General features: G+C 49.8%; 1 protein-coding gene across 2 annotated transcripts; it reads left to right on the top strand.

Annotated features, from left to right (window-relative positions):
* The first annotated feature begins 1695 nt into the window (after nt 1–1695).
* On the top strand, nt 1696–23169 carry TTF1 (transcription termination factor 1). 2 transcript variants are annotated; one of them, XM_032308111.1, is made up of 11 exons: nt 1696–1782; nt 2458–3525; nt 5069–5295; nt 6917–7102; nt 8403–8481; nt 12219–12349; nt 14804–15038; nt 17100–17189; nt 18293–18358; nt 21477–21562; nt 22418–23169. In XM_032308111.1, the coding sequence occupies exons 2-11, from the start codon at nt 2522–2524 to the stop codon at nt 22597–22599; spliced, it is 2286 nt and encodes a 761-aa protein (XP_032164002.1). In that variant the 5' UTR covers nt 1696–1782; nt 2458–2521; the 3' UTR covers nt 22600–23169. The 2 variants fall into 2 exon arrangements, 1 of the variants encoding a protein (XP_032164002.1); XR_004277518.1 differs by lacking the exons at nt 21477–21562; nt 22418–23169 and having other exon boundaries at nt 14804–15031.
* The last annotated feature ends 1591 nt before the right edge of the window (nt 23170–24760 follow it).

Consider the following 24760-nt stretch of genomic DNA (forward strand, 5'->3'; position numbering starts at 1 on the left):
CTTTGCTTCCAAAATTCCGTAGAGACTTAGGCTAGCCCTAACCCCCTCCCAACTTGAAAGTATATAATCTGCCACTCCTCATCGTTATGCCCCCCAAAATGGGTCTGTGATTAAAGGAGCGAGACTAATATAAAGTGAAGGTCAAGCACAGCTTTGTTTCGTGCCAAGCATCAGGAATCAAACTGACTGGCCAGGGCCGTGCCTCTTACAGAGAGGGGCGACCCTTCTCTGTTTCACAGACTAGCTTTTAAGGGCAAAGGCCACGCACAGGTGGCCAATGAGATTGTTAACACACACAGGAAACTCCACAGTGATACTAGGTGACCAATTGAGTTACAATTTCCCCTAGTAGACATCTAATTTAGCCTATCACACCTTGGTTAGGATTGGTGCCAAAAGGCTCCCAAAGGGCAGGGGCCCATACTCCTTGGAAGCTAAGGGAGACAGTATGCAACACCCCACTGATTGGATGTCTCCACCTGGCCTGACCCACCCCTGTATTTGAGCTTTGTTACCTGGAGCTGGTTTCTGGGACTTGTTTCCAAGTAAGTGCCCTGGGGAAAGGGGAGCAGGGACAGCTTAAGGGCTAAACAACGTTATTGTTTTAACCTTGATGGAAGCCTCTTGCTAAATAGGTCCTTACACTAATGACCTCAGTGCAGCTCTTTCTGCCCGCAGGTCCTGTTCCCATGCTTTTAAAAAACCATCTCTCTCTCCCTCTCTCTCTCTCTTTTTTTTTTTTGCACCAAAGATATCTCAAGAATTCTTTCTTGGCGGTGGGCTCAGAACCCCAACATGTTTCCTACATCACAGGGAGGGGCAGGTAGTGGAGTAGTGGAGAGAACACAGGTTTGAAGTCCCCTTGGACAAGCTACAGGAAGCCTTGGTTTTCTCATCCAGAGGGTGTGGCTGATAACACCTATAAATAATAACAATCCCACGATACCCACGTGAGGTTGTTGCAGGATTCAGGGAAAAAACTAGCTGCCAACATGGTTATGTTCACAATTCAATGAGTCTAAATGTTTGAGAGGCTTATATACCGGCCTCGACTTAAAAACTTTACTTTGAACCATAAGCCAGGTTTCTTCAGGGCGCAGTTGCACCGGGAGGACTGGGGCAACTTCTAGCTTCCTGCAAGCGTAACCCAGCAGCGTCTGCCCAGCGCCACCTTCCCCGGCCGGCACCCTCCGCGGCACCCACTCCGCTCCAGCGGCCCTGGCCGGCTTCCAGCTCCTCCGGCGACCCAGCGCAGAGCCTCGGCCCTTGGTCCCAGGTGGAACAACCTTCCATCTAGACTTCTGCTCACAGCTCAGCTCCAGGGCTACTCCTCCAAGAGCGAACCCTTCGGCCTGCAGTGGCATTGCTGTCGCCGTCACTCTGTTTCCCTTTTCCCCTCTCCCGGCAGGAGACCTGACGCGGTTCTGCTCGCGGTGTCACGTCTTCCCGAGGTCCGGAGCCCCCCGCCGGCTTCGGGGCTGCGCGGGCACAGGGCTCCGCAAACACGGCACTCGGCGGGGCGCGCGCGCGAGCGAGGACGCCAGGCGGGGATTCGGTCCCCTCTCTCGGCTTTGGGACCACGCTCCACCCCACCCTCCCGCGACTCCCCACGACCGCCCGGAACGAAACCCGCGGGCTACTACGCCTGCGTCACGTCGCGGCGGCGGGCGTGTTGCCATGGCAGCGCGATGCCGAGGCGGGGCCGGAAGCGACGCACGGCTACTTCCGCTTCCACCGGGGCAGCACTTCCGGATTGGGAGAAAGGTGGCGGCCCTCGGCGCGGTAGGTTGAAAGCGCTTTCCGGGTTTTCGGTTGTTGGGGTTTATTTGATGCGCGTGTGGAGTCCGAGGTGAGTGGTGGGGTCTTCGCCTCGCAGAGCCGGCTTTGGCGGAGGTCTCCAGGGTGGGGAGGCAGCGGAGAGCCTTCTAGAAAGTGGAATTGTATGCTCCAAGACCTTGAGCCAGGGGAGGATTGTGGCGGGTTTGAGGAACCCAGAAAAACGCGTTGTGTGGCCGGACCACAGCGTCGGACGGGAGGTTAGAGACGAGGCTGGAGGGAACACGGCCTGATCCTGCCGGGCACTGTTCCCCGTTAACTTTTTTTTTTTAAGATTTTATTTATTTATTTGACAGACAGAGATCACAAGTAGGCAGAGAGGCAGGCAGAGAGAGGGGGAAACAGGTTTTCTGCTGAGCAGAGAGCCCCATGTGGGGCTCTATCCCAGGACCCTGAGACCATGACCTGAGCTGAAGGCAGAGGCTTAACCCACTGAGCCACCCTGACACCCCCCACCCCTTAACTGTTTTTTTACCGCATCGTAAAGGCAGCGGGACCAGACTGTAAATTACAGGGAGCCTCCTGAGCGTTCAGAGTAATATTACATTTATAATCGTGACTCCACTCTTGTCACTGTCATGCAGTCTCATTTCTCTGTGATTTTTTTTTTTTTCTCCTGAGGGTGGTGTTTAAAAACGTTTTGCCAAAATAAACCATTGTTGTCAAGTTGCCCCACAGGAACAGAATGGAAGGAGAATTGAGCAGACTGGAAATTCACACTCCAGTTTTTGACAAGAAAAAGAAAAAGTACTCTGTATATAAGGAAGGCCATCTGAGGCATCCCCATGAAAGTGTCAGAGACTCCCCCCTGGCAAGCGAGCCGTCTCACGGAACCAAGAATAAAAAAAAAAGGAAGGATCGCCAGCATCTCCTTCCTCCCCCTTCGGAAAAATCAGAAATTTGTGGTGAGATGGAAAAGGCCACTTCTAAACCCAAAAAGAATAAAAAGAAAAGGCATAAGGCTTCAGAGATGGATGAGGAAGCAGGTGTGGTGTATGTCGTAGTGGATAAAGAAAATATCGAGAACACGCCAAAGAATTTTAGGGGGGACGTTGACGTCGTGTATGTTGACGTGAGCCAGGAACAGAAGCCAACAAAAGAGTCTGAAGCAGACGAACCGCATTCAGTTCCAAAGTCACAGAAGAACGAGGCGGAAGAGCTGCACCATAAAGTTAGGGAGAGAAAGAGGAGAAAACATCACAGGCACATGGCCTCCTGGGGTGCCGAGCAGGAGAGCCTTGCTGCCCTGCCCGAGTCGGAGCCCTGGGAGCAGGAAACCCCGCTTTCTGTGGACCCTGGAGGTGGAATCCCACAACAACCAGTATCAGCTGATAAAAAAAAAAAGTCTAAGAAAAAAAAGCGAAAAATTGCACATGACCAGGAACTGGAGGCATTCCCCGGGCATGAGAGTCTCGAGGTCGCGTACTCTGAGGGATGGCAAGGGGTCAGCGAGGTCGGGACTGCAGAAGGCAGCAAGGAAGCCGGCCGGGTAAAGAAAAAGTCTAAGAAAAGGAAGCGAAGGGCTTCTGTTGACGGTCCTGTAGCTCCTGGGGGTGATTTTGCAGCGCCTGCTGCGAGCTTTGAGGATACACACTCGGATTCACTGGAACGTAGCAGTGCCCTGATTGAAGAAAGCGTGAAACTCAGGCCACAGAAGAAGACCCAGGCCTGTTTGGGAGAGGAGCAGAGGTAATGTGAGAGAGCCGTGTGTTCCGGTGTGTTTGTCTTCTCTGTGAATTCTGCCTGTGACCTCTTTATCCAGCACACTTGTAGTGGATGGCAGGATTCATAGACACAGAAGGGTCAGTTGGACAGAACAATGTACACATTGTAACAGAGTAACTTGGCAGGAACTTCTTCTCTTCATTTACAAAGTAGGGCAGTTAGACCAGGTTTTTACTGAGAGCTATTCCAGCCCTGAAATGCTACAAATAAGTTTAAAAGGACATTTTAAGTCCCCCAAATTACCTTTGTTTGTCCATATGCATATACATAGAGAAAAGAATTACATAGAGTTTTTACAGAGCAGAAAAAAACCCTTGAATTAGGTTTCTCCATGATAAAAGAAATTTAGGTGTCATTATTTATATAATTACTGTTTAAGTTAACTACCGATATAATAAGCACAGCGTTTTTTTTTTTTTTATTTAACAGTTTTTTTTAAAAAGGTTTTATTTATTTATTTGGCAGACACAGATCACAAGTACGCAGAGAGGCAGGCAGAGAGAGAGGAGGAAGTAGGCTCCCTGCTGAGCAGAGAGCCCAATGCAGGGCTCCATCCCAGGACCTCAGGATCATGACCTGAGCCAAAGGCAGAGGCTTTAACCCACTGAGCCACCCGTTCACCCCCAATTTAGCAGTTTTTTAAGCCACATTATCATTACGGGTTCCTCGGATTTGGGACAGATTTTTCTCTCCATTTTTACTCAATAGCTTTTTTTTTTTTTTTTTAACATTTGTTAGTTTGTCCTGGCCTAAAATAGTTCCATCAAGAAGTTCATTGGGAGAGGATGGCACTTCATCTTCTGGTGGTATCAGAGTGGCCCACTGCCCTCTCATCAGGGCTAATACTGCTATGAGGCAGGCATGTCGAGGGCAGTGGTTTTGAACTTGTACTGGGCTGTGGGCCCTGTGAAAGCCGCTGACCCTTTGTTCAGACAAATGCATAATAATTTTTAAAGTTTCCTGCCTGTCTGGCTAGCTGATAGGATTGAGCACAGTAAGGGGATTCGGACATCTGGAGGAAAGTTTGGGGATGATTTAGTGACAGGCGCATAGAAAACTAAGCAGAGAGGGAAGATGTGGCCATTGTTACCTGCAGCAAAGCAGCTAACCATGGGGACCCCGAATGGTGATTTAATTAATTACTAACAATTATCACAAAAATTAAAATCTCTGAAGGGTTGTGGGGGGGAGGTGTCTTTAGTGTCCGTGGGGTAGAAGAGGGCTTAGCTTATTAGGAAGTCAGTGTCTAAAGCCAGAAAAGTTGGGAAATAGTGACCCAAGAACTAACACGTGCTGAAAATTGGGCTTCAGGCCACACAGGTCCCTTGTAAGCAGCCTCTGATTCCTGCATCCATTAGTCACATTATCTCGGAGTCCACGCATCACAGACTGAATCGCTCCAACTTCCCTCCCTGCCTTGTCTCCATGAGGCTCCTTTTCAGAAAAGAACTGGAAAGCCACGAGGGCAGGTGATAGTGAACGTGAGTCAACTCCGTTTTCCCCGCAGGTCAGAACCGACAAATGAAGAGGAAAGCCGTTTGGAATTGGCCAAAGATTCCGAAACAAGATACTTATCAGAAGACTCAAGAGACTTGGGTGACTCGGATGTGGACTTGGACTCCGCCGTGAGGCAGCTCCAGGAGTTCATCCCGGACATCAAGGAGAGGGCCGCCACCACCATCAAGCGGATGTACCGAGATGACTTGGGGCGGTTTAAGGAGTTTAAAGCCCAGGGTGAGCTGGTGGCACTTTAATATTTGTCGAACTTGCCTGTCCACCTGAGGAGCCCCTGCCTTTGTTCTGTGAATATTGCAGATTTCTAGACTTGCAGGAAGCATCCTCTAGGATCCTTCCAGAATTGTTGTCTGAGCCATAAAATGCACAAAATGAAGGGCCCTGGTTTTGCTCTTCTCCACCTCGCTTCTGGTAGGAAAAAAGAGGAAGAAGAGGCTGAGTGGCTAAGCCTTTGGGGAAGATGCAGGAATAAAATGAAAATACTGTTGTCAGCTTTGATGAGCTGCAGCTTTGTTCCCGAGGCATTGAGTGGAGGCTAAGCCAGTTGTAGTGGCCTTGGTTCCCACGAGATCCAGCATGGCCTTTTTTTTTTTTTTGTAAGATTTTATTTATTTGACAGAGATCACAAATAGGCAGGCAGAGAGGCAGGCAGAGACGGAGAGAGGGGGATGTAGGCTTCCCACTGAGCAGAGAGCCCGATGTGGGGCTCGATCCCAGGGCTCTGGGATCATGACCTGAGTCGAAGGCAGAGGCTTTAACCCACTGAGCCACCCAGGTGCCCCATGGCCTCCTTCTTGATTTCACTGTGTTGTAAGAACCTCGCAGAAAGCTTATGGAATTCGGGTCAACTACACATTGAAGGCTGTGTGCTCCAAACGAGTGATACTTACTCAGTGGCAGTGTGAGGCCCGGTACGGCTGGTCACTGTGAAAAGTAAAATGTGGAGCCTTAGGGAGTTAATCATGGTGAAGAGATTGGTTTTAAAAAATAGCCAAGTTAAGGAAGAAACAAGTAATTCACAGAGCAGTAGCTACAGAATAGTCCCAGTTCTATTTGTGTATTCTCTGTGCAAACATTTGTGAGTGTGTATCTTATAAAAGATACTTGAAGTAAGTCTAAGAAAAGAAAAACACAGTATGGGGACACTTGGGTGGCTCAGTCGGTTAAGCGGCTGCCTTTGTCTCAGGTCATGATCCCAGCGTCCTGGGATCGAATCCCACATCGGGCTCCTTGCTCTGCAGGGAGCCAGCTTCTCCCTCTGCCTCTGCCTATTGCTCTGCCTGCCTGTGATCTCTCTCTCTCTCTGACAAATAAATAAATTTAAAAAAAAAAGAAAAACACAGTCTGTAAGATCGTTAGTAGGTAATAAAATTTGGTTGATTTGAATTACAAAGAGGACTAGCTTGGATCTCATTGCTACCCCCACCTCCATACACATGCACCGGGAACATACGTGAATATTCAAGTCCTTGCTGGCCAGGTGCTACCACCGCCTTGTGGGGAGGAGCGGGGCAGAAGAGAGTAAACAGGAGGTTTCTTTTAAAAGTTTATTTCCGTACTGCTTGAATTTTTAAATGAACATATATTCCATTTTAATATAAAGAACAACTGCTTCAAAAAGCTGATTGATAAATGGGGAAGGTCGCTTCGGAAGGGGATGACCTGGGAAGACTTTGGGAGAGAAGGGTCGGGGGTGGTGCAGGGCAGGGGAGCTAAGATCAAGTGCACGGCTGGGGCTGGAGCTGCCAAGCCACTGTGTCAACTGCTGAAGACTAGGTGGTAGGTTTGCTTTTTCTCTGTGATTGACAATGCATGCTTTTTCTCCCCGCCCAAATTCTAGGTGTCGCTATTAGATTTGGCAAGTTTTCTGTAAAGGAAAACAAGCAGTTAGAGAAAAACGTGCAAGACTTTCTGTCCCTGACAGGAATTGAGAATGCCGACAAGCTGCTGTACACAGACAGATACCCAGAGGAGAAATCTGTGATCACCGACTTAAAAAGAAAATACGCATTTCGATTGCATATCGGTAAGTTTCAAACCGTTCCCTCTTTGGCCCTCCACAGCCTTTCAGCCCTAAGCGCAGAGCCCACGGGAAGCATTTAGCACAGCGCCTGGCCCATTCCGCGTGCACGATGCGTGCTACCTGCTGCCAAGCAATCCCCCTTCTGAGGATTTGGAATGTGTTCGTGTCTCCCAGGTGTAGTATTTTTAGAGATTTTACAAAAAGTGACACGATCAACTTCTAGCTTTCCTACTTGGTAATAAGTATCATTTTGGTTTCTCTTTATTTATCTGTTTATTCTTAATTATGTGTTGTTTCGCATATGCTGCACAGAGCACACTTTTTTTTAAAGATTTTATTTACTTATTTATTAGGGAGTGCGGGGAGGGGCCAGAGGGAGACAGAATCTCAAGCAGACTCTGTGCTGAGCACAGAGCCTGAAGCCGGACTCAATCTCAAGACCCTGAGATCATGACCTGAGCTAGAATCAAGAGTCAGACGCCCAAGGGCGTCTGGGTGGCTCAGTGGGTTAAGCCTCTGACTTTGGCTCTGGTCATGATCTCAGGGCCCTGGGATTGCAGGGAGCCTGCTTCCCTTCCTCTCTCTCCGTCTGCCTCTCTGCCTACTTGTGATCTCTCTCTGTCAAATAAATAAAATTTCAAAAACAAAGAGTCAGTCGCCCAACTGACTGCGCCACCCAGGCACTCCAGAGCACGTTCTGATATGCACCAGGATCTTCGAAGTTTTCCGAGTATAGCCTTATCTGTGCTTTGTGTCTGGAACCCTCCTCCTGCAGCCGTGCTTGGGAAGTGAGAGAGTCTTGCAGCAACATGGGCTTGGACTGAAAAAAATCCGTGAATTTAAAGAGGATGATTTCTTAGGTGTTCTCTGGCATGTGCAAGGGGAAACAGGCCTGGGGCCCCCTGTCGAGGGGCTGTTCCGTCCTTCGAGTGGGGAAGAAAGCCAGTCTTGCTGGATTACAAAGCTCTTCGTCTTACGGACTGCGGAGAGCTGTTGGCACGTGTCCCCCAGCTTCGCGTCCTTTCGTCTCGATGCAGATTTTGTTAACGTCACTCTGCTGTGAAAGGGCTTTTCACTCCAATTTAGTAGACCAGAAGCTGGAGCCTTGATGTATTAAGTGTGTCGTTTCCAGAGCTCTCCAAGGAGACTGGGGAGTCTGTGCGGAATGTGTGAAATCCCAGCCTTGATACAGGGTCTAGGGTAGTGGCAGTAACAGGAGCCACGCTGGGTTCCTTTTCCACTTGTGACTCCATTTCAGGCTCTGCCCTGTGGGCCCCTCTGACTGCCTTTTTTCTGACTTTAGGAAAGGGCATTGCCCGGCCTTGGAAACTCGTTTACTATCGAGCAAAGAAGATGTTTGATGTCAACAATTACAAAGGCAGGTAAGAAAAGGTCTTAGCAGCTGAGACAGAACATTTTTGCTGATCGTGTAAATTAAAACGTCCACAACAGATGAAAGGTGAAAAACCATGAAGACTTTGTGTGTGTGAAGGTAGACTGTGTGTTTGTTGTCAGTGGTATGCCCTCAAAGCCCATTTCGGTTTCTGCCTCTTGAGTAAACGTTTGTGCTGTTCCCCTTTCTAAATCCGTGGCTTTTCTTTATACTTTCCTAGGCCCTCAGCCTGCCATGCCTCTTACATTATTTATGAGGTTTTCTTTGCTAGTTTGTGAGCTCCCTGTGTACCCAAACGTTCCTTTTGTTTTGTTTTTAAGCTTTTATTTATTTGAGAGGAAGAGACTGAGATCGCGCGAGAGAGCACGTGGGGGAGGAGAGGGAGAAGCAGTCTCCCAGCTGAACAGGGAGCCTGCCACAAGGCGCGATCCCAGGACCCTCAGATCATGACCCGAGCCGAAGGCAGATGCTTAACCAACGAAGCCCATCAGACGTTCCCTTTCAATGCAATGGTTCCTTCAGCACTCAGCCCAGTTCTTTGGGTTCTTAGTGAATATTTGAAATTCGGCTGAACACTAAGGTAAAGAGGTCACATAGGAGCAGGTCAGTACTGACCATACAGAGTGTCCTGGGGTGATGGTCATTCTCCTTTTCTCCCCGAGCAAAATACCCAATTATATCTTGTTCCGAACATTCCAGATAAAAGCAGTGAGGGTCGGCTGTCGGCTGTGGGTGAGCGCTCTGCTCCAGGCCAGAGGGTCAGGCAGCAAAGCATCCACCAAGCAGCAGCTCAGCTACTCCTCTCACTCTGGAGGCGGATTTAGTAAATCTGACAGGCCCAGTTGCCTTCCAGTTAGCTGCATGATTTTAAACCAACGCATATATATCCTCTGACCTCCAAGCACTGATACCATCTTGGTTTCTTAACTTTAGACTAAAAGAAAGAAACCGTCAGCAGAGGCAAAGGTTGCCCACAAACTAGTACCTGCCCTCCCCTTTTCCCCCGGCCCCGGGCTTGGGCATCTGTAGACAGAGCTTTAAGGAAATTCACTTAAGGGATCATGTCAAATGGGACTTGAAAGAATGCTTTTGGCAAATGAATGGTGGCAGCTGAGGTGACATTTTCCTACCTGTGACATAAGCGTGGGAATGAAAGTTTTAGAGCAAGACAAGTCTGTCATTCCAGTGAGAAAGTTCTTTTGTTTGCACCACATGATTTGTGTGTGGTGACCATTTGCCCCTAAGAGTATCCTTCCTAAGTTAAGGACTTCTTAGCTGGAAAAAACAAATAAAAAAACACAGAAAGCCAAAAATCAAAGAATTTTGAGGCTCTGGGGGATGTCCCACATCAGTACCCCCGTTGGCTCATTCTTATGCGCTCACTTTCTCTCTCATGTCCTCCTTCACGCAGCTTCAAGGCTGCCTTTAAGTTTGATCTCAGAAAGAGCGGTGCGTGGGCGGCTCAGTTAGTTAAGCATCTTTTTTCAGCTAAGGTCATGATCCTGGGGTCCTAGGATCAAGTCCCTCGTCGGGCTCCTTGCTCAGTGGGGAGCCTGCTGCTCCCTGTGCTGTGCTCGCGTGCACGTGCTTGCTCTCTCGCTCGCTGACAAATAAATAAAATATTAAAAATAAATAAAGGGAAAGATCCTGCTCGCCTTGAGAAGGAAACTACTAGAAAGCATGAGTCTTCGCAGTGAGGGATTACACGTCTCTACTTACCACGCTCTGCATTGTAGATGACTTTCTGAGTGCTAGGCTCTCACCGTCGGATGTAATTCTGCATCACCGTCTTCGGGAAGGGTTAGTATTTTGCTAGGGCTTCTCTTGGGTTGAGTTAGCAGAAACCGCCATTCCCCGCCCCCTGGCGCTTCCTGACGGCACATGGGAGAAGAATGAGGCACAAACAAGTCCGTGGCAAGAGAAGGGGAACAGGGGACAACAGGAGAAAAGACTGTCGCCCCGTACAGCTCCTCAGTCCCGTGGTTATTGGATACAGACAGTAATCAACAGAGGAGCCGACGAAGGCTACAATTACTCTTATGCCTTGTAGATAAACGAGAAGGCAGGCAAAATCCACCTGGGCTAGCAGTAAAGCTTGTAGTTGAGCAGGCACATTCGGAGGGCTCGTCTGGTTAGCCACAGGTGCTCCCCGGGGACGGAGAGAGAACCGGAGAGCGAAGCAGGCGGCGTCCGCCTCCATCGGGCTGGCGGCCCCAGATGCTCGGCTTCAAGGACGTCTGTCGCCCTCCCCCAGAGGCCTGTTGCCAGCGCGTGTTTTTGTTAAGGCCGTATCTAAACGTGCTTGGTAACTAGGGTACTTTCTCACGGGGTACATTTTAGTAATACATTGTTCTGAGGGACACTTACACCCCCTGTATTAAGAAATTCTAGAATGCCCCGAGGATTGCTTTCCCTTCACTTAATCACTTGTGTTTCATCTCCAAACCCACTAATAGTGTTTTCCGGTGCTTTTCCTTAGTATATTTGTTTTTTGTTTTTCATATTTAAAGATTTTATTTATTTATTTATTTATTTATTTGACAGACAGAGATCACAAGTAGGCAGAGAGGCAGGCAGAGAGAGGGGGAAGCAGGCTCCCTGCTGAGCAGAGAGCTCGATGTGGGGCTTGATCCCGGGACCCTGGGATCATGACCTGAGCCGAAGGCAGAGGCTTTAACCTGCTGAACCACCCAGGTGCCCCCAGTATATTTGTTTTCATGTGGGACAAGTGCACCGTACATTTTTTAAATAATTGTGCACTCATGTGAAGTCAGTGTCTGCTGTCTGTCAAGCTTTGCAGATACCGTGGTGTAGAAAACCACTAGGGCTCCAGCCCTTGTAGGTTGTCCCCTCCAGAGCTGTGCTGTGCATCACGGTGGCCATCAGCCTCACGGGGCCGGGGAGCCCTTGAAATACATTCAGTCCAAGTTGAGAGGCGCCATGAGGGTGGTGCCCATGCTGGAGTTGGAGGGAGAGAACGTAAAATACCTCATTAATGTGTTCGGATTCTGATCGGGTGTTGAAACGGCTGCATTTCTAATAGAATGGGTTAAGTCAAATTTTTTATTAGGTTCATTACAGTGACATAAAAGTCATTTTTACGTGGCCACTACAAGGTTTAGGTAACGTGTATGGTTCGTACTACGTTTCTGTTGGGCAGCACTGGTCCAGAGGCAGAGATGGGCCAACAAGGGGACCCCTCGATGTCCAACCGCCCGTCCGGGGGGTGCAGTGAGAGGGGTAGGGCTTTCTCTGGGGGAGAGCGGGGCAGGGGGTAGGGTGTTCAGGTACAGGCAGCGTCACAGACGACGGTCCACCTGCAGGGTTTGTAGGGGCCGTCCAGGCGGGTGGAGAAAGGCCGTTTCCTCCTGCAGCAGGAGGCCCTGAGAGGAAGAAGGCCTGAAGGCCACTGGGGCTGAACCGTAAGGAGCGCTGGGCTCTGCGGGCACGTGGAGGAGCTCGTGTTTGGTGCACGCAGTGCAAAGCTTCTGGGGTTTGGATGGGGAATACGGGACCCAGTGACTTGCTCTGGCCCCTGTTCAGCTGAGCAGGGGCCCTGGCCTGGGACTGCAGGGACTCACAGGATGACCACAGTAAGGCGCCGGGGCAGGAGCTGACGGGACCATCTGCCCGACAACTTTTCCCAGGACCACTGCGACCCGCCATGAAAGTAGTTTTTAGTCTTTGTCCTTCACTGGGAATTGTAACACGTTTTCGCTTTTTCAGGTATAGCAAAGGAGACACAGAGAAGTTAAAGATCTACCATTCCCTGCATGGGAACGACTGGAAGAAGATCGGCGAGATGGTCGCTCGGAGCAGCCTCTCCGTCGCCCTGAAGTTCTCCCAGATCAGCAGTCGTAAGTGGGGGTCTCGGTGCCCCCCCGGGTGAGCGGATGAGCCCCTGCCCCCCCGCCCCGCCCCGGTCAGGCCTCCTTGCTGGCTTGTCTGCTGAGAGAGCTGTCGTGTTTTAAGCCACTCTCTGTACTGATTCACTGCATTTCCTCCTGCATGTTCGTGAGACCACACGCCTTCACTCCCAAGACCGTGGCGGCCGCACCTGAGGTCCTTCGCTTTCAGCGAAGCTCTTGCCACCAGCCTGACCAAGACCCTCGGGAGCTGCGGGGGAGAGAGCCCGGGCGGAGGAGGTTCCCCCCGACCAGAGGGCAGGGGAGGCTGCAGGGCGCCAGAGTGCAGTTCGTTCGGCCTGTTAGGCAGGGACTTTTCCAAAACCTCGTGTGTCTTTTCTCCTTTTTTCTAAAAAGGAAAATTTCCTTGGACGTATTCCTTGCATCATAAAATCCACAGCTGCTTCAGGAAGACAGCTCACAGGCAGTGTCTCCGTCGGGGGCGGGGGGGAGTGCTCTGTCACGTGGCAGAGCCCTGCGTGGGGCAGAGCGGCCGGGGCCCTGGCCCGACTGGGGGCCTTCTGTGCTCCCACGTTCAGCCACTGGCACCACTTGAGGACTCGGTGTGGCCAATACTTCCGGTTTCCAGGAAGTAAAGCAAAAGTTTGCGTTGAGGGGTGGGCGTATGTGTATGTGTCGGGGGGGGGGTGATCTACTTTTTTTTCTTTTTCTTTTGGAACTCTTGATTTTTAAATATTCACCAAAATTGTTGAGAAAAAGTAACACCACTCTGTGCGCCTGATCAGATAGTCGTAGACTGCTGGTTTGAGGCATCTTCCTTTGCCTGATGGTGACCACTTAGATGTGGAGGATGAACCACCGATGGTCTGATGCCCTCTCAGAGGCCAATTGGAGGTTCAGGGGTCTTTGTCCCTGTGATCTGAGGTCCCATTTACTGCTCAGTGCCACACTGGGAGTCCCTGGGGAGAGTTAGGGTGGCAGTGTGAAATCATTCAGTTATTTTTGTCCCCGTTAAATGTTTGAGAATCTACCAGTTTCACACAAGAGACATTACTGTTAGAAATGAGAAGAACATTTTTTTGAATGTTTGTTAAAAAACAAACATTGCTTTAAGAATGGACTTTTCTGGCATTGGTTCTTTTTTTTTTTAAGATTTTATTTATTTATTTGACAGACGGAGATCACAAGTAGGCAGAGAGGCAGATGGGGGGCAGGGGGAAGGAGGCTCCTGGCTGAGCAGAGAGCCCGATGCAGGGCTCCATCCCGGGACCGTGGGATCATGATCTGAGCCGAAGGCAGAGGCTTTAACCCACTGATCCACCCAGGCGCCCCAGTTCTTTTTTTTTTTAAAGAGTTATTTATTGGAGAGAGAGCGTGCACAAGCAGAGAGGGTGGTGGGCAGGGGGAGATAGTAGCCAAGCAGACTCCTGCTGAGGGTAGAGCCTGATGCAGGGCTCGATCTCACGAGCGGTGATTTCAGAACCTGAGCTAAATCCAAGAGCGATGCTTAACCAGCTGAGCCACCCAGGTGCGCCTCACATTGGTTCTTAAAAAGAAGGGGTTCCACTTAAATTTGCATCTAGCTGTGTTTGATAGCTGTATGTCTGTGTCACCAAGATGTTGCGCTCCGTCATCTGAAAAGTACCTGGTTTAGTTACTTATTTTTTTCAAGGGTTTATTTATTTTTTTAGGGAGAAGGAGAGGGAGAGTACGTGGGGGCAGAAGCAGAAGGAGAGGGAAAGAGAGAATCTCAAGCAGATTCCACACTCAGTGCAGAGCCCGACTCAGGACTGGATCTCATGACCCGAGATCATTACTTGAGCCAAAATCATGAGTCAGACGCTTAACCGATTGAGCCACCCAGGTGCCCCTTTAAGACTTTATTTTTTTAGGGGCGCCTGGGTGGCTCAGTGGGTTAAGCCGCTGCCTTCGGCTCAGGTCATGATCTCAGGGTCCTGGGATCGAGTCCCGCATCGGGCTCTCTGCTCAGCAGGGAGCCTGCTTCCTCCTCTCTCTCTCTCTGCCTGCCTCTCCATCTACTTGTGATTTCTCTCTGTCAAATAAATAAATAAAATCTTTAAAAAAAAAAAAAAGACTTTATTTTTTTAGAGCAGCTTTGGGTTTGCAATAAAATTGAAAGGGAGGTGCAGAGATTTCCCATAGCAGCCTGCTCCCTGCTCCCACATACAGCCTCTGCCATTGTCAGCATCTCCCCTGAAGAGTGGGACCTTGGTTCCAGTCCGTGACCCTACACTGCCACGTCATCATCTTCCAGGGTCCATAGTTCATGTCAGGGTCCCCCCACCCCTCCAGTGGTGGTGTCTGTGCTGTGGCTTTGGACAAGTATGTAATGACGTGTATTCATCATTGTCATTTTTTCTTTTAACACCGTGCTTGAAAACAAATAGATTAGCAACTATAAGATCGTTTCTTTTGGGTCTATAGCGAGAAATCACGGTGCTTGGAGTAAGACGGAAACCCAGAAACTAATCAAGGCTGTCGAAGAAGTGATTCTAAAGAAAATGTCTCCCCACGAGTTAAAGGAAGTGGATTCTAAACTCCAAGAAGACCCCGAAGGCCACCTGTCCATCGTGAGGGAGAAACTCTACAAGGGCATATCTTGGGTAGAAGTAGAAGCCAAAGTAGAAACCAGAAATTGGATGCAGTGTAAAAGTAAGTGGTAAGTTTTAAGGTTTCTTATGTAAATTTCCACAAGATAGTTCCCTCCCCCTCCCCACACGTCGCACTGCCCGGAGCGGGTACATGAGTGGGCTTAGTAGGGAGAGCTGTGTGAGGGCCTGTGCAAAGCCTTCAGGCCAGGAAGGAGCGTCTCCGGCAGCCGTCCCAGCCCCTCAGTGTCCACATCCGATCTAAGTTAGCACATAATTAACCCTGATTCATCGTGTGGTTTCCTCCAAAGCTTGAACTTTTTAATACTGAATACTGGCTTTTGGTTTCTTCCTTGAGTTTTGGTTTCTTCATTCTGGCCCTTGCTTAAGTCTTTAGTAAAACAAAACAGTTCTCTCTAGTAAAACAAAACAGTTCTCTCTGCGGCATTAAAAAACAAATGAAAACAACAGGAAACTCCCCTTTGGCAGAGAGATCACAAGCGCTTGATGTGCAGGAACTTGCCCCTCCCCTGAGCCTGTCTCGGCGGGGGACTCCTCTAGCCTCACTGACACAAGGTGGCCGTGTTCACTGCAGAACTTCTTGAGACTCGCTAGTCACACAGAAGCATTTTCAGGCCTGATCTCGCTGCGCCTTCTTAGCTTGACATGGCTTTTTCGAGCCCCAGAGGGTCTCTGAGCGGGATGGTCCGCTGCCGCAGGAGCCCCTGGAGTGGCGGTCCCGCAGCTCACGACCCACGTCTGGTGCAGAAAGTGGGTGTGGTCATTGTCAGCATCAGATAAGAGAGCCACAGTAGGTATGTTTTATGTTAAAAACACATTCCTGAATTACACCATTTACTGTTACCTTGCAAAGCTGCTGTGGGATTAATCTCTATTTCCATAGAAGACTGCAGTCAGGGACATGATAGATCGATGCTTAAAAGGGAAATGCTGCAGAGAAACCACGGATCGGGAGCAGTACAATTCAGATAAGGCGTGAGGGTGACAGCTTTTTAATGAGAAGGGAAAAGCAGCAAACTTAAGATCTGAATGTAGATGCCCTCACGTACGTGGAAATGACTGCAGATGGTGCGCGTCTTTTTTCTTTTTTTTTGAAGATGGATTTATTAGAGAGCGTGGGGGAGGGGGAGAGGCAGAGGGAGAGTGGGAGAGAGTCCAAAGCAGACTCCTTCCCGAGCTGATCTCACAACCCTGAGATCATGACTTGAGCTGAAACCAAGAGTCAGATGCTCACCTGCCCCCCACAGGCGCCCCAAGGCTGCATTTCGAACGAACGCATTGGCTGCTGGTACAGACAGCGGAGTCCTCACCTGTGTATCGTGGACCCCCTACTCCAGAATGTAACAGGTCGCGATCTGCTGTCAGATCGCGACATACTTTGCAATTTGAGATGAGTACATACTTGGAGCTGGGTTGCTGCTCTCCTTACGAGCTGCGGTCACCCTTCCCTTCAGCCATTAGCTGTGGCCGTCAGAGGAGTCGTTGATGACTGTATCAAATCTCCCTTGGTGTTCCGACCGCTGGTGACAGCCCCAATAGCAGTGTCCCCCTGTTTTCTAAACAGGAACAGAGTTTACAGTTCCCCTTAGCACCTGCTAAAGGGCTTATTCCCCTCTTGTGTTTGTAACTTCATATTACGGAAATTTCACAACACACAGATTTAGAACTCCTTGTATCCCTCATCCAGTTTCGATAACCATCAACTTTCTTTCATCTTATTTATCATTCGCCTTTTTTTTTTTTTAAGGTTTTATTTATTTATTAGACAGAGATCACAAGTAGGCAGAGAGGCAGGCAGATAGGAGAAGGCAGGCTCCCTGCCGAGCAGAGAGCCCAATGCTGGGCTCGATCCCAGGACCCTGGGACCATGACCTGAGCCGAAGGCAGAGGCTTGAACCCACTGAGCCACCCAGGCGCCCGTCATTTGCCTTTTAAAAGAAAAAAAAAATCAGCCTACTCTCCATGGTGGTCAATGTTAGCAGGGATGAGTCACACAAGTTAGAGACCGGTTCTGAGTAGGGGTGTCGTAGGTGAGAAAAGTGCAGGAAATCACAGTGGAAACTTCACCCCTGAAAATTTTAAGTGCATTATGTGTTTGTTTCTTTGAACAGGACGGAAATCCTAACCAAGAGGATGACGAATGGTCGGGACGTGTACCGCGGAGTTAACGCCCTACAGGCCAAAATCAACCTCATCGAAAGGTGGGGAGCTCGAGTGTGGTGCTGCGGGGGCTGCTCCTCTGTCCGGCCAGAGAGTGGCTATTGATCCACGTGGCCAAGGCTCAGATCCATCTTGCCTACCCGTGTGGCCCTGGGGACGTTCCCGGCCTCTCTAGCTTGGTGTGTGCCTCTCCAGTGAGGGTGTTCGTGATAGTACCTGCCTCTTGGGGTTATTGGGAGGAGAAACAAAATTACAGAGTGATTTTCGTCTTTGAAAGTTTCTGGGTAGGTAGAAGTTGTTTCTGTCCACTGGAAGGTGGAGGTGACGTAGCTCGGGCTGAGCCCCGCCACTCACCTGCACGCCTAAGTGCAGTCGCTGTGGCCTGGTCTTTGGTTTTGTCTTTGGTCCCGGGTCCGTGCGGAGTCCTCCCTCCACTGAGGGCAGAGAGGCGCGGGCCTGTTTCGCAAAGCCTTCACGGCTCGTGGGCTGGGCTTGGGTCGAATGAGTAACAGCAAAAAGCACAGGACACTTGGGATTCTGGCCACCCCCGTGGGGCTCCGTTCTTCCCGCTCGCTGTCCTGAGCCCCGCTGGAAGTTCTCCTCGCCGGCCTGGCTCGTGGAGCCTCCACTGCTCTTCCCCCAGAGGCAGAACGTAGGCCAGCAGACCTGAGGAGGCCATCGTGTCGGGCAAGCCTGGGCTCCAGTGATGGCAGCCCTGTTAGTCATGAAGCCTTGAGCCACTGACTCGGGCCCTCGGCCCTGGTTCCTCCCCCATAGACCAGAGATATCGCCTGACCTCAGTAGCTGTGAAACTTTTCACACAGCTCTGTCCCACCATGACGCCGAGCGCGTGCTTACTGTTGCGATGTGTCTACGCTCAGCTGTTGACTGTGGGGAGGCAACGCGGTTTGGTGGGAGCTGCAGAGGGCCCAGAAGGAGGAGAGATGGCTTTTCCTGTTGGGCTACAGCTCACTGAATGACCTTGGGCTAACCTTGGGCTGGCAGGCCGACCTCGCCGGGCCTGAGGGAGCTGGGACAGGGGTGAACACGTTGGTGCCCCCGAGCATTTCACACGTGTGAGTCCATGAAGGTGTCCATCATGCTGACTTGTGCTTGAAAACCTCGTGTGTATTTTTTCCCGTAGACTGTATGAGGTCAACGTGGAGGACACGAACGAGATAGACTGGGAAGACCTTGCTAGCGCCATAGGGTAAGGCTGTGTGTTCAGTGTGAGGCTAATTAAAAGGTAAGATGTGGCCTCACTTGTGACAGATTGGACAGGACTCGCGTGTAGACCGTCCTGTGTGTGGGCGTTTGGAGCCTCCGCTCTGGGTGCTGTGGGCCAGCCGGACCCTCCCTCCTCCCCTCCCCTCCCTGAGGACACGTAGGGGTGGTTGAGTGGAACGTGTGCAGAGTCTCCTGAGAGCTTCAAGGAGCTAACCAGTTGAATGACCAGTAGAGACACGCACACACTTTGCCCCAGTTCGTGTTTTCTTCTTAAGCCTGCACGTTAGCTCCACCGTCTGCCTGCTCTCTCCCCCTCCCGTGTCTAAGGGAATAAAGTCATTTTCCTTCCTTAACCACTTGAGAGTTGGTGGTGGGCAGCGTGGCCTAAATGGGAATGTCATTGTGTGTAATCACAGTACAGTTGTCAGATGCTGGACGTCAGACGCGGGGACAGCTGTGTGCTCTAAGACAGCTCACGTTCAGATGTCCCAGCAATGGCCCTTTTTTTATTCCTTAAGATTTTATTTATTTGTCAGAGCTCCCCAAGCAGGGAGCGCGGGGGAGGAAGAAACAGGTTCCTTACCAAGCGGGGAGCCCAACTGCAGGGCTTGATCCCCGGACCTCAGGATCAGACATGAGCCAAAGGCAGATGCTTCACCGACTGAGCCCCCCAAGGCGTCCCATCTCAGTAATGGCCTTTATAGCATTTCCCCCCAGTGTACCATCCAATCCAGCGCCACACATCGAAGTGTCCTGTGTCCTCGGGGGCCTTCCATCGGTAAAGCTCTTTCACCTTTGTCTTTGATGCCCTTGAAACTGTGGGCGAACACAGGCCAGTGGTTTGTCGCTGCGTCGTGAGGCCCAAGATTCTGATTTCTAGTCCTTTGGCTCTGGTGGCATCTGGCGCGTCCCCCACTGTATGAAAGTACCAGTCGTTCTCTTGGGGATAAGAAGGGGCCGTGGGAGATATTTTGAGACCATGTAAAGATCCTCTTCCTCTTCAAGCTCTCAGGGCGGGTTTATTTGCATTTCTCATCTGTGGGGTGACATTGAACTTTCCTGTGTTTGTGAGTTGCCTCCTTTTGCCTTCGCTGGGAACCTTTGTTGCGTGGGGTCCTTATATTTTGAATCCCTTCCTGCTGACGAAGACCGAGGCCACCACTGTCCGTATCTGAATTTATTGCTTGCAAAGCACGGCCCCTGTACACAGAGAAGATCATTGAGGGTTATGGGGTGCGGGCTCTCGGAAGCGGAGTGTTAGGGGTTGTTTGACCTCAGTTTTGGAAGGGTGGGTAGTGGGGTAGGGCGGCTGCCGCCTGGCTGACTTCAGAAGTGTGACGCTGTCCTTGGTCCATGAGGAAGGGCTTAAGCTGGTTCTGATGGTTATTTGCTCCTGGGGATCAGGGACAAAGAACAATCAGTTTGGTTTTTGTACTTGGAGAATGGGACGTTTGTCACGACCCAGACATCATGCTCATGGTTCCAAACCCTTCTCTTTTCCAGTTGACATAAGTGAGAGATGGGGCTCCCACTGCTCAGAATCATGGGTCCCTGAGAGGTGGGGGTGGCAGGTGCTTTTGAAAGAGGGGACCTTGCTCTGGACCCGCCAGCTCCCATCCTGAGAAGCACCCATGGCTCTGAAGCCCTCCCTTTGTAATAACAAACCACTTTTTGAAAAATTGGACATTTCCAGTAAATTCTTGTGCATTTTGTAATGTTGCTTCAGATCACAAGCTCCTAAATTAAAGTTTTGAGTAAAATTATATATTTAAGAACAGATTGTCTCACTTAAGATTTATTAATCTTATAAAACGGTGATTATGGTGTCGTTCAAATACTCTTTGAAAGAATACATGGTCAAGTTTTAATCAACACAGTGAAAAATAATAAGATAATATGTTCAGTCTCTTTGGAGTCTTAAAGCCAGCCTTGGGAATTATTTTGGCAAAATGTAAAGAAAGCGTGTCTGGCTAATGAGTTATAATGCCTGCTTGGTTTGAAAATGTCCAGATCTGTGATCGTGACCTCAAGCCCTAGTTGGGTCTGTGGCCGGTCCCACGGGGTGCATGGCCCTACGGGAAGAGAGAGGCCGTGGGGGCCTTAGAGCTTGGCCTCTGCTGTCGGACTGACCTGGCGTTGACTCCTGGTGCTCATTTAGCCGTCCTCGGGCACGTTGTGTCTGAGTCTCGGTTTTTTCGGCCATAAAATGTTTTAACGGGACCGTCGCGAGGACCAAGGAGATCGCACGTAGAGGACACGTAGCCCAGTGTACGCCCAGCTAGTGGTTAGTGTTAGGAAGAACCCAGTAAGAATAAATGTATTCACATGAATTACTTTAACTACTAGATTAATTATTTTAACTACTAGATTAATTATTGAAACAAATAAGTCATGCTTTTGTCGTCTAAGAAAAAGTGGCCAGGAAGTGAAGTGAAGAGGTTTTCTTTTTAAAAAAAAAACTTAAGATTTGGTGGTTTCTGTCCTACTTACAGTAAATTGCAAGTATATTTGACTCACTAAAACATCATAAGCATCTGCTTTTTTTTAGTTTTGCAAAATTAGAAATCGGGGGACATCTGCCTCTGGATTGTGACAGATAGGCGTTTGTCCTAAGTGCAGTGGTGACCAGTGTGCGGAGTTGGGGTCAGACCACCCCATTGAAGTCCCGGCTCTGTCCCTTGTTAGCTGTAAGACCTTGGGCCACTTCTGTGTCCCTCAATTTCCCCATCTCTAGAATGAGGCATAAGAGTAGTAGCTCCTCATAGAGCTGCTGTGTGGGTTGTTTTCGGCTAGACAGGAAACTCTTAGGGCAGGGCCAAGTACAAGGTGAACGTCAGCATATGTTGGTGTTGTGATTTAAACAGGATCTGGCATGTGCTTTTCGCTTTCTTTTTTTGGTGTGTATTCTTCTGACCGACATGAATGACAGCATTTTCATATGTGTCTGTCTTCTGTCACGCATTTGTGGACATGATGGTTTCCTGTTCAGGATTAAGAAAGTTACTGATGTCTGTAGATTCCTCTGAATCACTGTACTTACTACATGTAGTGAAATGACCCCTTTTTAAACTGATACTTTTTTTTCCTTTTCCTTTCTAAAGTGATGTTCCTCCATCCTATGTTCAAACTAAATTTTATAAGCTGAAAGCTACCTGTGTTCCCTTTTGGCAGAAGAAGACTTTTCCAGGTCAGTATTTCCAGTATTTAAATACTTAAGAGGACAGCGGGTGGGTGGTGGGCTGGCAGCGTGACCCTGGGCGGCGACTTTACTTTTGGGAGTCTCAGTGTCTTCGGTTATAGAACGGGAGAAATCATCACCTACTCAACCCCCCACCACCAGCCAGGACTTTGAGAAGTTCTAAACCAGAAAACAGGTGAATGGTGGTCAGCAGGGTGCTGGGGTCATGGTCAGCCCTCAGTAAATGACGGACGGCGTGCTCCTGGATTGCCACACGCTGTGCACAGTTCCAGAACAAACCTGAGATACCCAGCCTTCCCAGCAGCCGTTTGTGGGTGGTTTCAATATTCCCAAACTCAGATCCTCTGAGTCCTTGTGGGCCTTGTTGAACACATGCATACCCGGGCCTCATCCCATACGTACTGAATCTTAACCTCCACGCTGCATCCAGAGGCCAGATTTCCTGAACAGGGTCCCAGGAGAGCCTCAAGGGGTCTGCCCAACACCAACATGAGTTTGGATGATGCTTTGCCCCGGCGTGTGTGATGATTACTTCTGACCCTCAGCAGACAACCCTGCCTGGATTTGAATCTGGCCACATTTGCCCCTACTAACTCCATGACCTTGGCCATGATTCATAACGTGTCTCTACCCGTTTCCTCATTTGAAGAATGGGCTGACAGGAAGGCCTGCCTCCTAGGATTTTGAGGGGACTGGTGAAGTGAGTACAGGCAAACCAGTTAGAACAGGACCACGCACACAGTAACAGCAGCACCAAGCCACCCGCATCCGTGCCCTCTGCCCTTTGACCTTGGGAAGGAGGCTTTGTACAAATAATGTCAAAATTACATTTTTTGTCTTCAGAGATAATAGACTACCTGTACGAGACCACCCTGCCTCTGCTTAAGGAGAAGTTAGAGAAGAAGATGGAGAAAACGGGCGCGGAGATCCCGAGTCCCGCGGCGCCCAGGCAGGTCTTCCTGTTCAGAGACATCTTTTACCTTGACGACGACAGTGAGGGAGAAGATGGGGAGGAGCGGAGGTAGGGGACAGCGTCGTGTCCTGTCTGCCTCTCGGGTGTGGTTGGGTTCCTGTGCCTGGGGCAGAGCAGCTGCTTGCAGGACTGATGTTTAGTAGAGAAGGGGCGGCGGCCAGAGGAAGGGGACGCCGGCCATGCTTCGTGTTACGGAGCCTCCAGAGCGACTCACCCGTTCAGACTCTGGTGTGTTTGCGCGCTCAGAGAAGGGGGGCCTCGGAGTTGATTTGCTACGGCTGGACCACTGAGGACAAGCACAACCGGCAGACTTTATGGAACGGCGTCCCCGGTCCCTCTCGTGGCAGAGCGTAGAGTCACGTCCCGCAAATGTTCCTTCTGTGGATTTCACCGCACACACGTTCCCCAAAAGGGGGACCGCTGACAGTTTTAGTAAGGCACACCAGCAGGTTCCTTTCCGCTTTCCCATTTGTTATCTCTGTTCCCAGAGTCTGTAAGTGCAGGATAAGCGTCGTGAGGGCGTGGATCTGCTGGTCTCTCAAACCGGCTTCCATTGGCACGTCCCTGACTTGGTGCAAGGAGCGCCTCTTCCTCACGTGTTTTGCATACAAGATGCCTTCTCGAAGCCAGTCCCTGAGTTCATCTGGTGTTCCAGCTGGAAAAAAAAAAATCCAGACCACAAACCCAGCAGTCTCTCCCACTGCTTTCAGAAAATCTGGCTCTGTTACACTTAGGGAAAGATGCCATGTGGGTCTAAGGCACAGCTCACACCTCTCGGAATTGCGAATCGCAAGGATAATTTACACGTTGGACTATTCTGTCAAGTCGGGAAAGTGAAACCACTCTAGGTGTTTCAAACAGAGAAGGATTTAGTGCAGGAATTAGGTTACAAAATTGTTCAACAGGATTGAGCGCACATGGGAAGGCTGACTTCCCGAGCCCTGGGGGACTGAGGGGAGTTGCTGCAGCCCCTGATGTGCCCCCCCATCCCCCCGTCCCCCCACTGCTGCCTCGGCCGTCTCTGGGTTGTCTCCTGCCTCCCTCCTGCCTGCCTGCATCTCCCGAGTGCCTCCCATGGGCCGCCCCTCAGCAGAACGCTGCCGGCAAGGGGAAGGAGCGTTCCAGGCTCCTGGCCACACGTGAGCCTGGAAGGAAGGGCAGGTGGGCGAGATCCCAGGCAGCCAAGTCATCGTCTGTGCCAGGACAGAACTCCGCCGTCTCCTGAGCGTTCTGCCTGATGTCATTGATCTCACGTCATGATGTGTCGTCGGTTAATTACATCCACAAAGCTAGACATTTTTCCAAAGCAGCCGTCCTTGGAGAAGGAAGAATACAGAGACAAGTCTAGGAGGCCAGCCAGCGGCATATCCCCAGCACCTGTCACCCTGGTTGCACGCCTAAGAGACACTCAGTACATATGCAGCAAACAACTGGGATATTTCTTTTTAGCAAGTATTTTACCTTTAGTCACTTCCTGTCTGTCAAACCTGCCTGTCCCCATGAAGACAGGAATGAAAGTTCCTTTTGGAGGACAGTCCGGTGAAATACATCAGAGCCTTAAGAATGTATTTTATGATCTAGCGATTTCATTACAGAGATAAAGCAGATTCACTTTCCAGAAATAAAAAAACTCGTGTATATGAATGGCGTCTTTCTAGTTTGAAAGGCAGACAAAAATGTAAATGTTCCTTAATGGAAATCTGTTAAATTATGGTATATTTCTAGAATGGGATGTTATCCAATAATTAAAAATGATTATGATAGGGAGCCTGGGTGGCTCAGTTGGTTGGACGACTGCCTTCGGCTCAGGTCATGATCCTGGAGTCCCGGGATCGAGTCCCGCATCGGGCTCCCAGCTCCATGGGGAGTCTGCTTCGCTCTCTGACCTTCTCCTCGCTCTTGTTCTCTCTCACTGTCTCTCTCTCAAGTAAATAAATAAAAAATCTTTAAAAAAAAAAAAGTAAAAATGATTATGATAGATTGGATCAACATGAAGTAAACAATATTATCAACTAAAATATTTCAGAAGAATATATATTTTCAGTTTTATAAAAGTAAGAAAGGAAATCGTGTATACATAGATGCATTAAAATGTATGAGAGAAATTAAAAACCGTAATGTCAACAGTGTTTCTCTCGGGGCAGTGGGACTGTGAATTTATGGGGTGGAATTTTGGATTTGCAAGTGCCAGAAAATGGGACCCACATGGATCT

This window comes from Mustela erminea, chromosome 12 (genome assembly GCF_009829155.1).
Source record: "Mustela erminea isolate mMusErm1 chromosome 12, mMusErm1.Pri, whole genome shotgun sequence".
Taxonomy (NCBI): Eukaryota; Metazoa; Chordata; class Mammalia; order Carnivora; family Mustelidae; genus Mustela; species Mustela erminea.

What these genes read in the sequence shown, in the direction of transcription:
- TTF1 (XM_032308111.1), top strand. Translation starts at nt 2,522, where the DNA reads ATGGAAGGAGAATTGAGCAGACTGGAAATTCACACTCCAGTTTTTGAC. An exon ending in TAAGGAGTTTAAAGCCCAGG is followed by an intron (nt 5,296 to 6,916) that starts GTGAGCTGGTGG and finishes CCCAAATTCTAG; the next exon opens with GTGTCGCTATTAGATTTGGC. An exon ending in GTTCTCCCAGATCAGCAGTC is followed by an intron (nt 12,350 to 14,803) that starts GTAAGTGGGGGT and finishes TTGGGTCTATAG; the next exon opens with CGAGAAATCACGGTGCTTGG.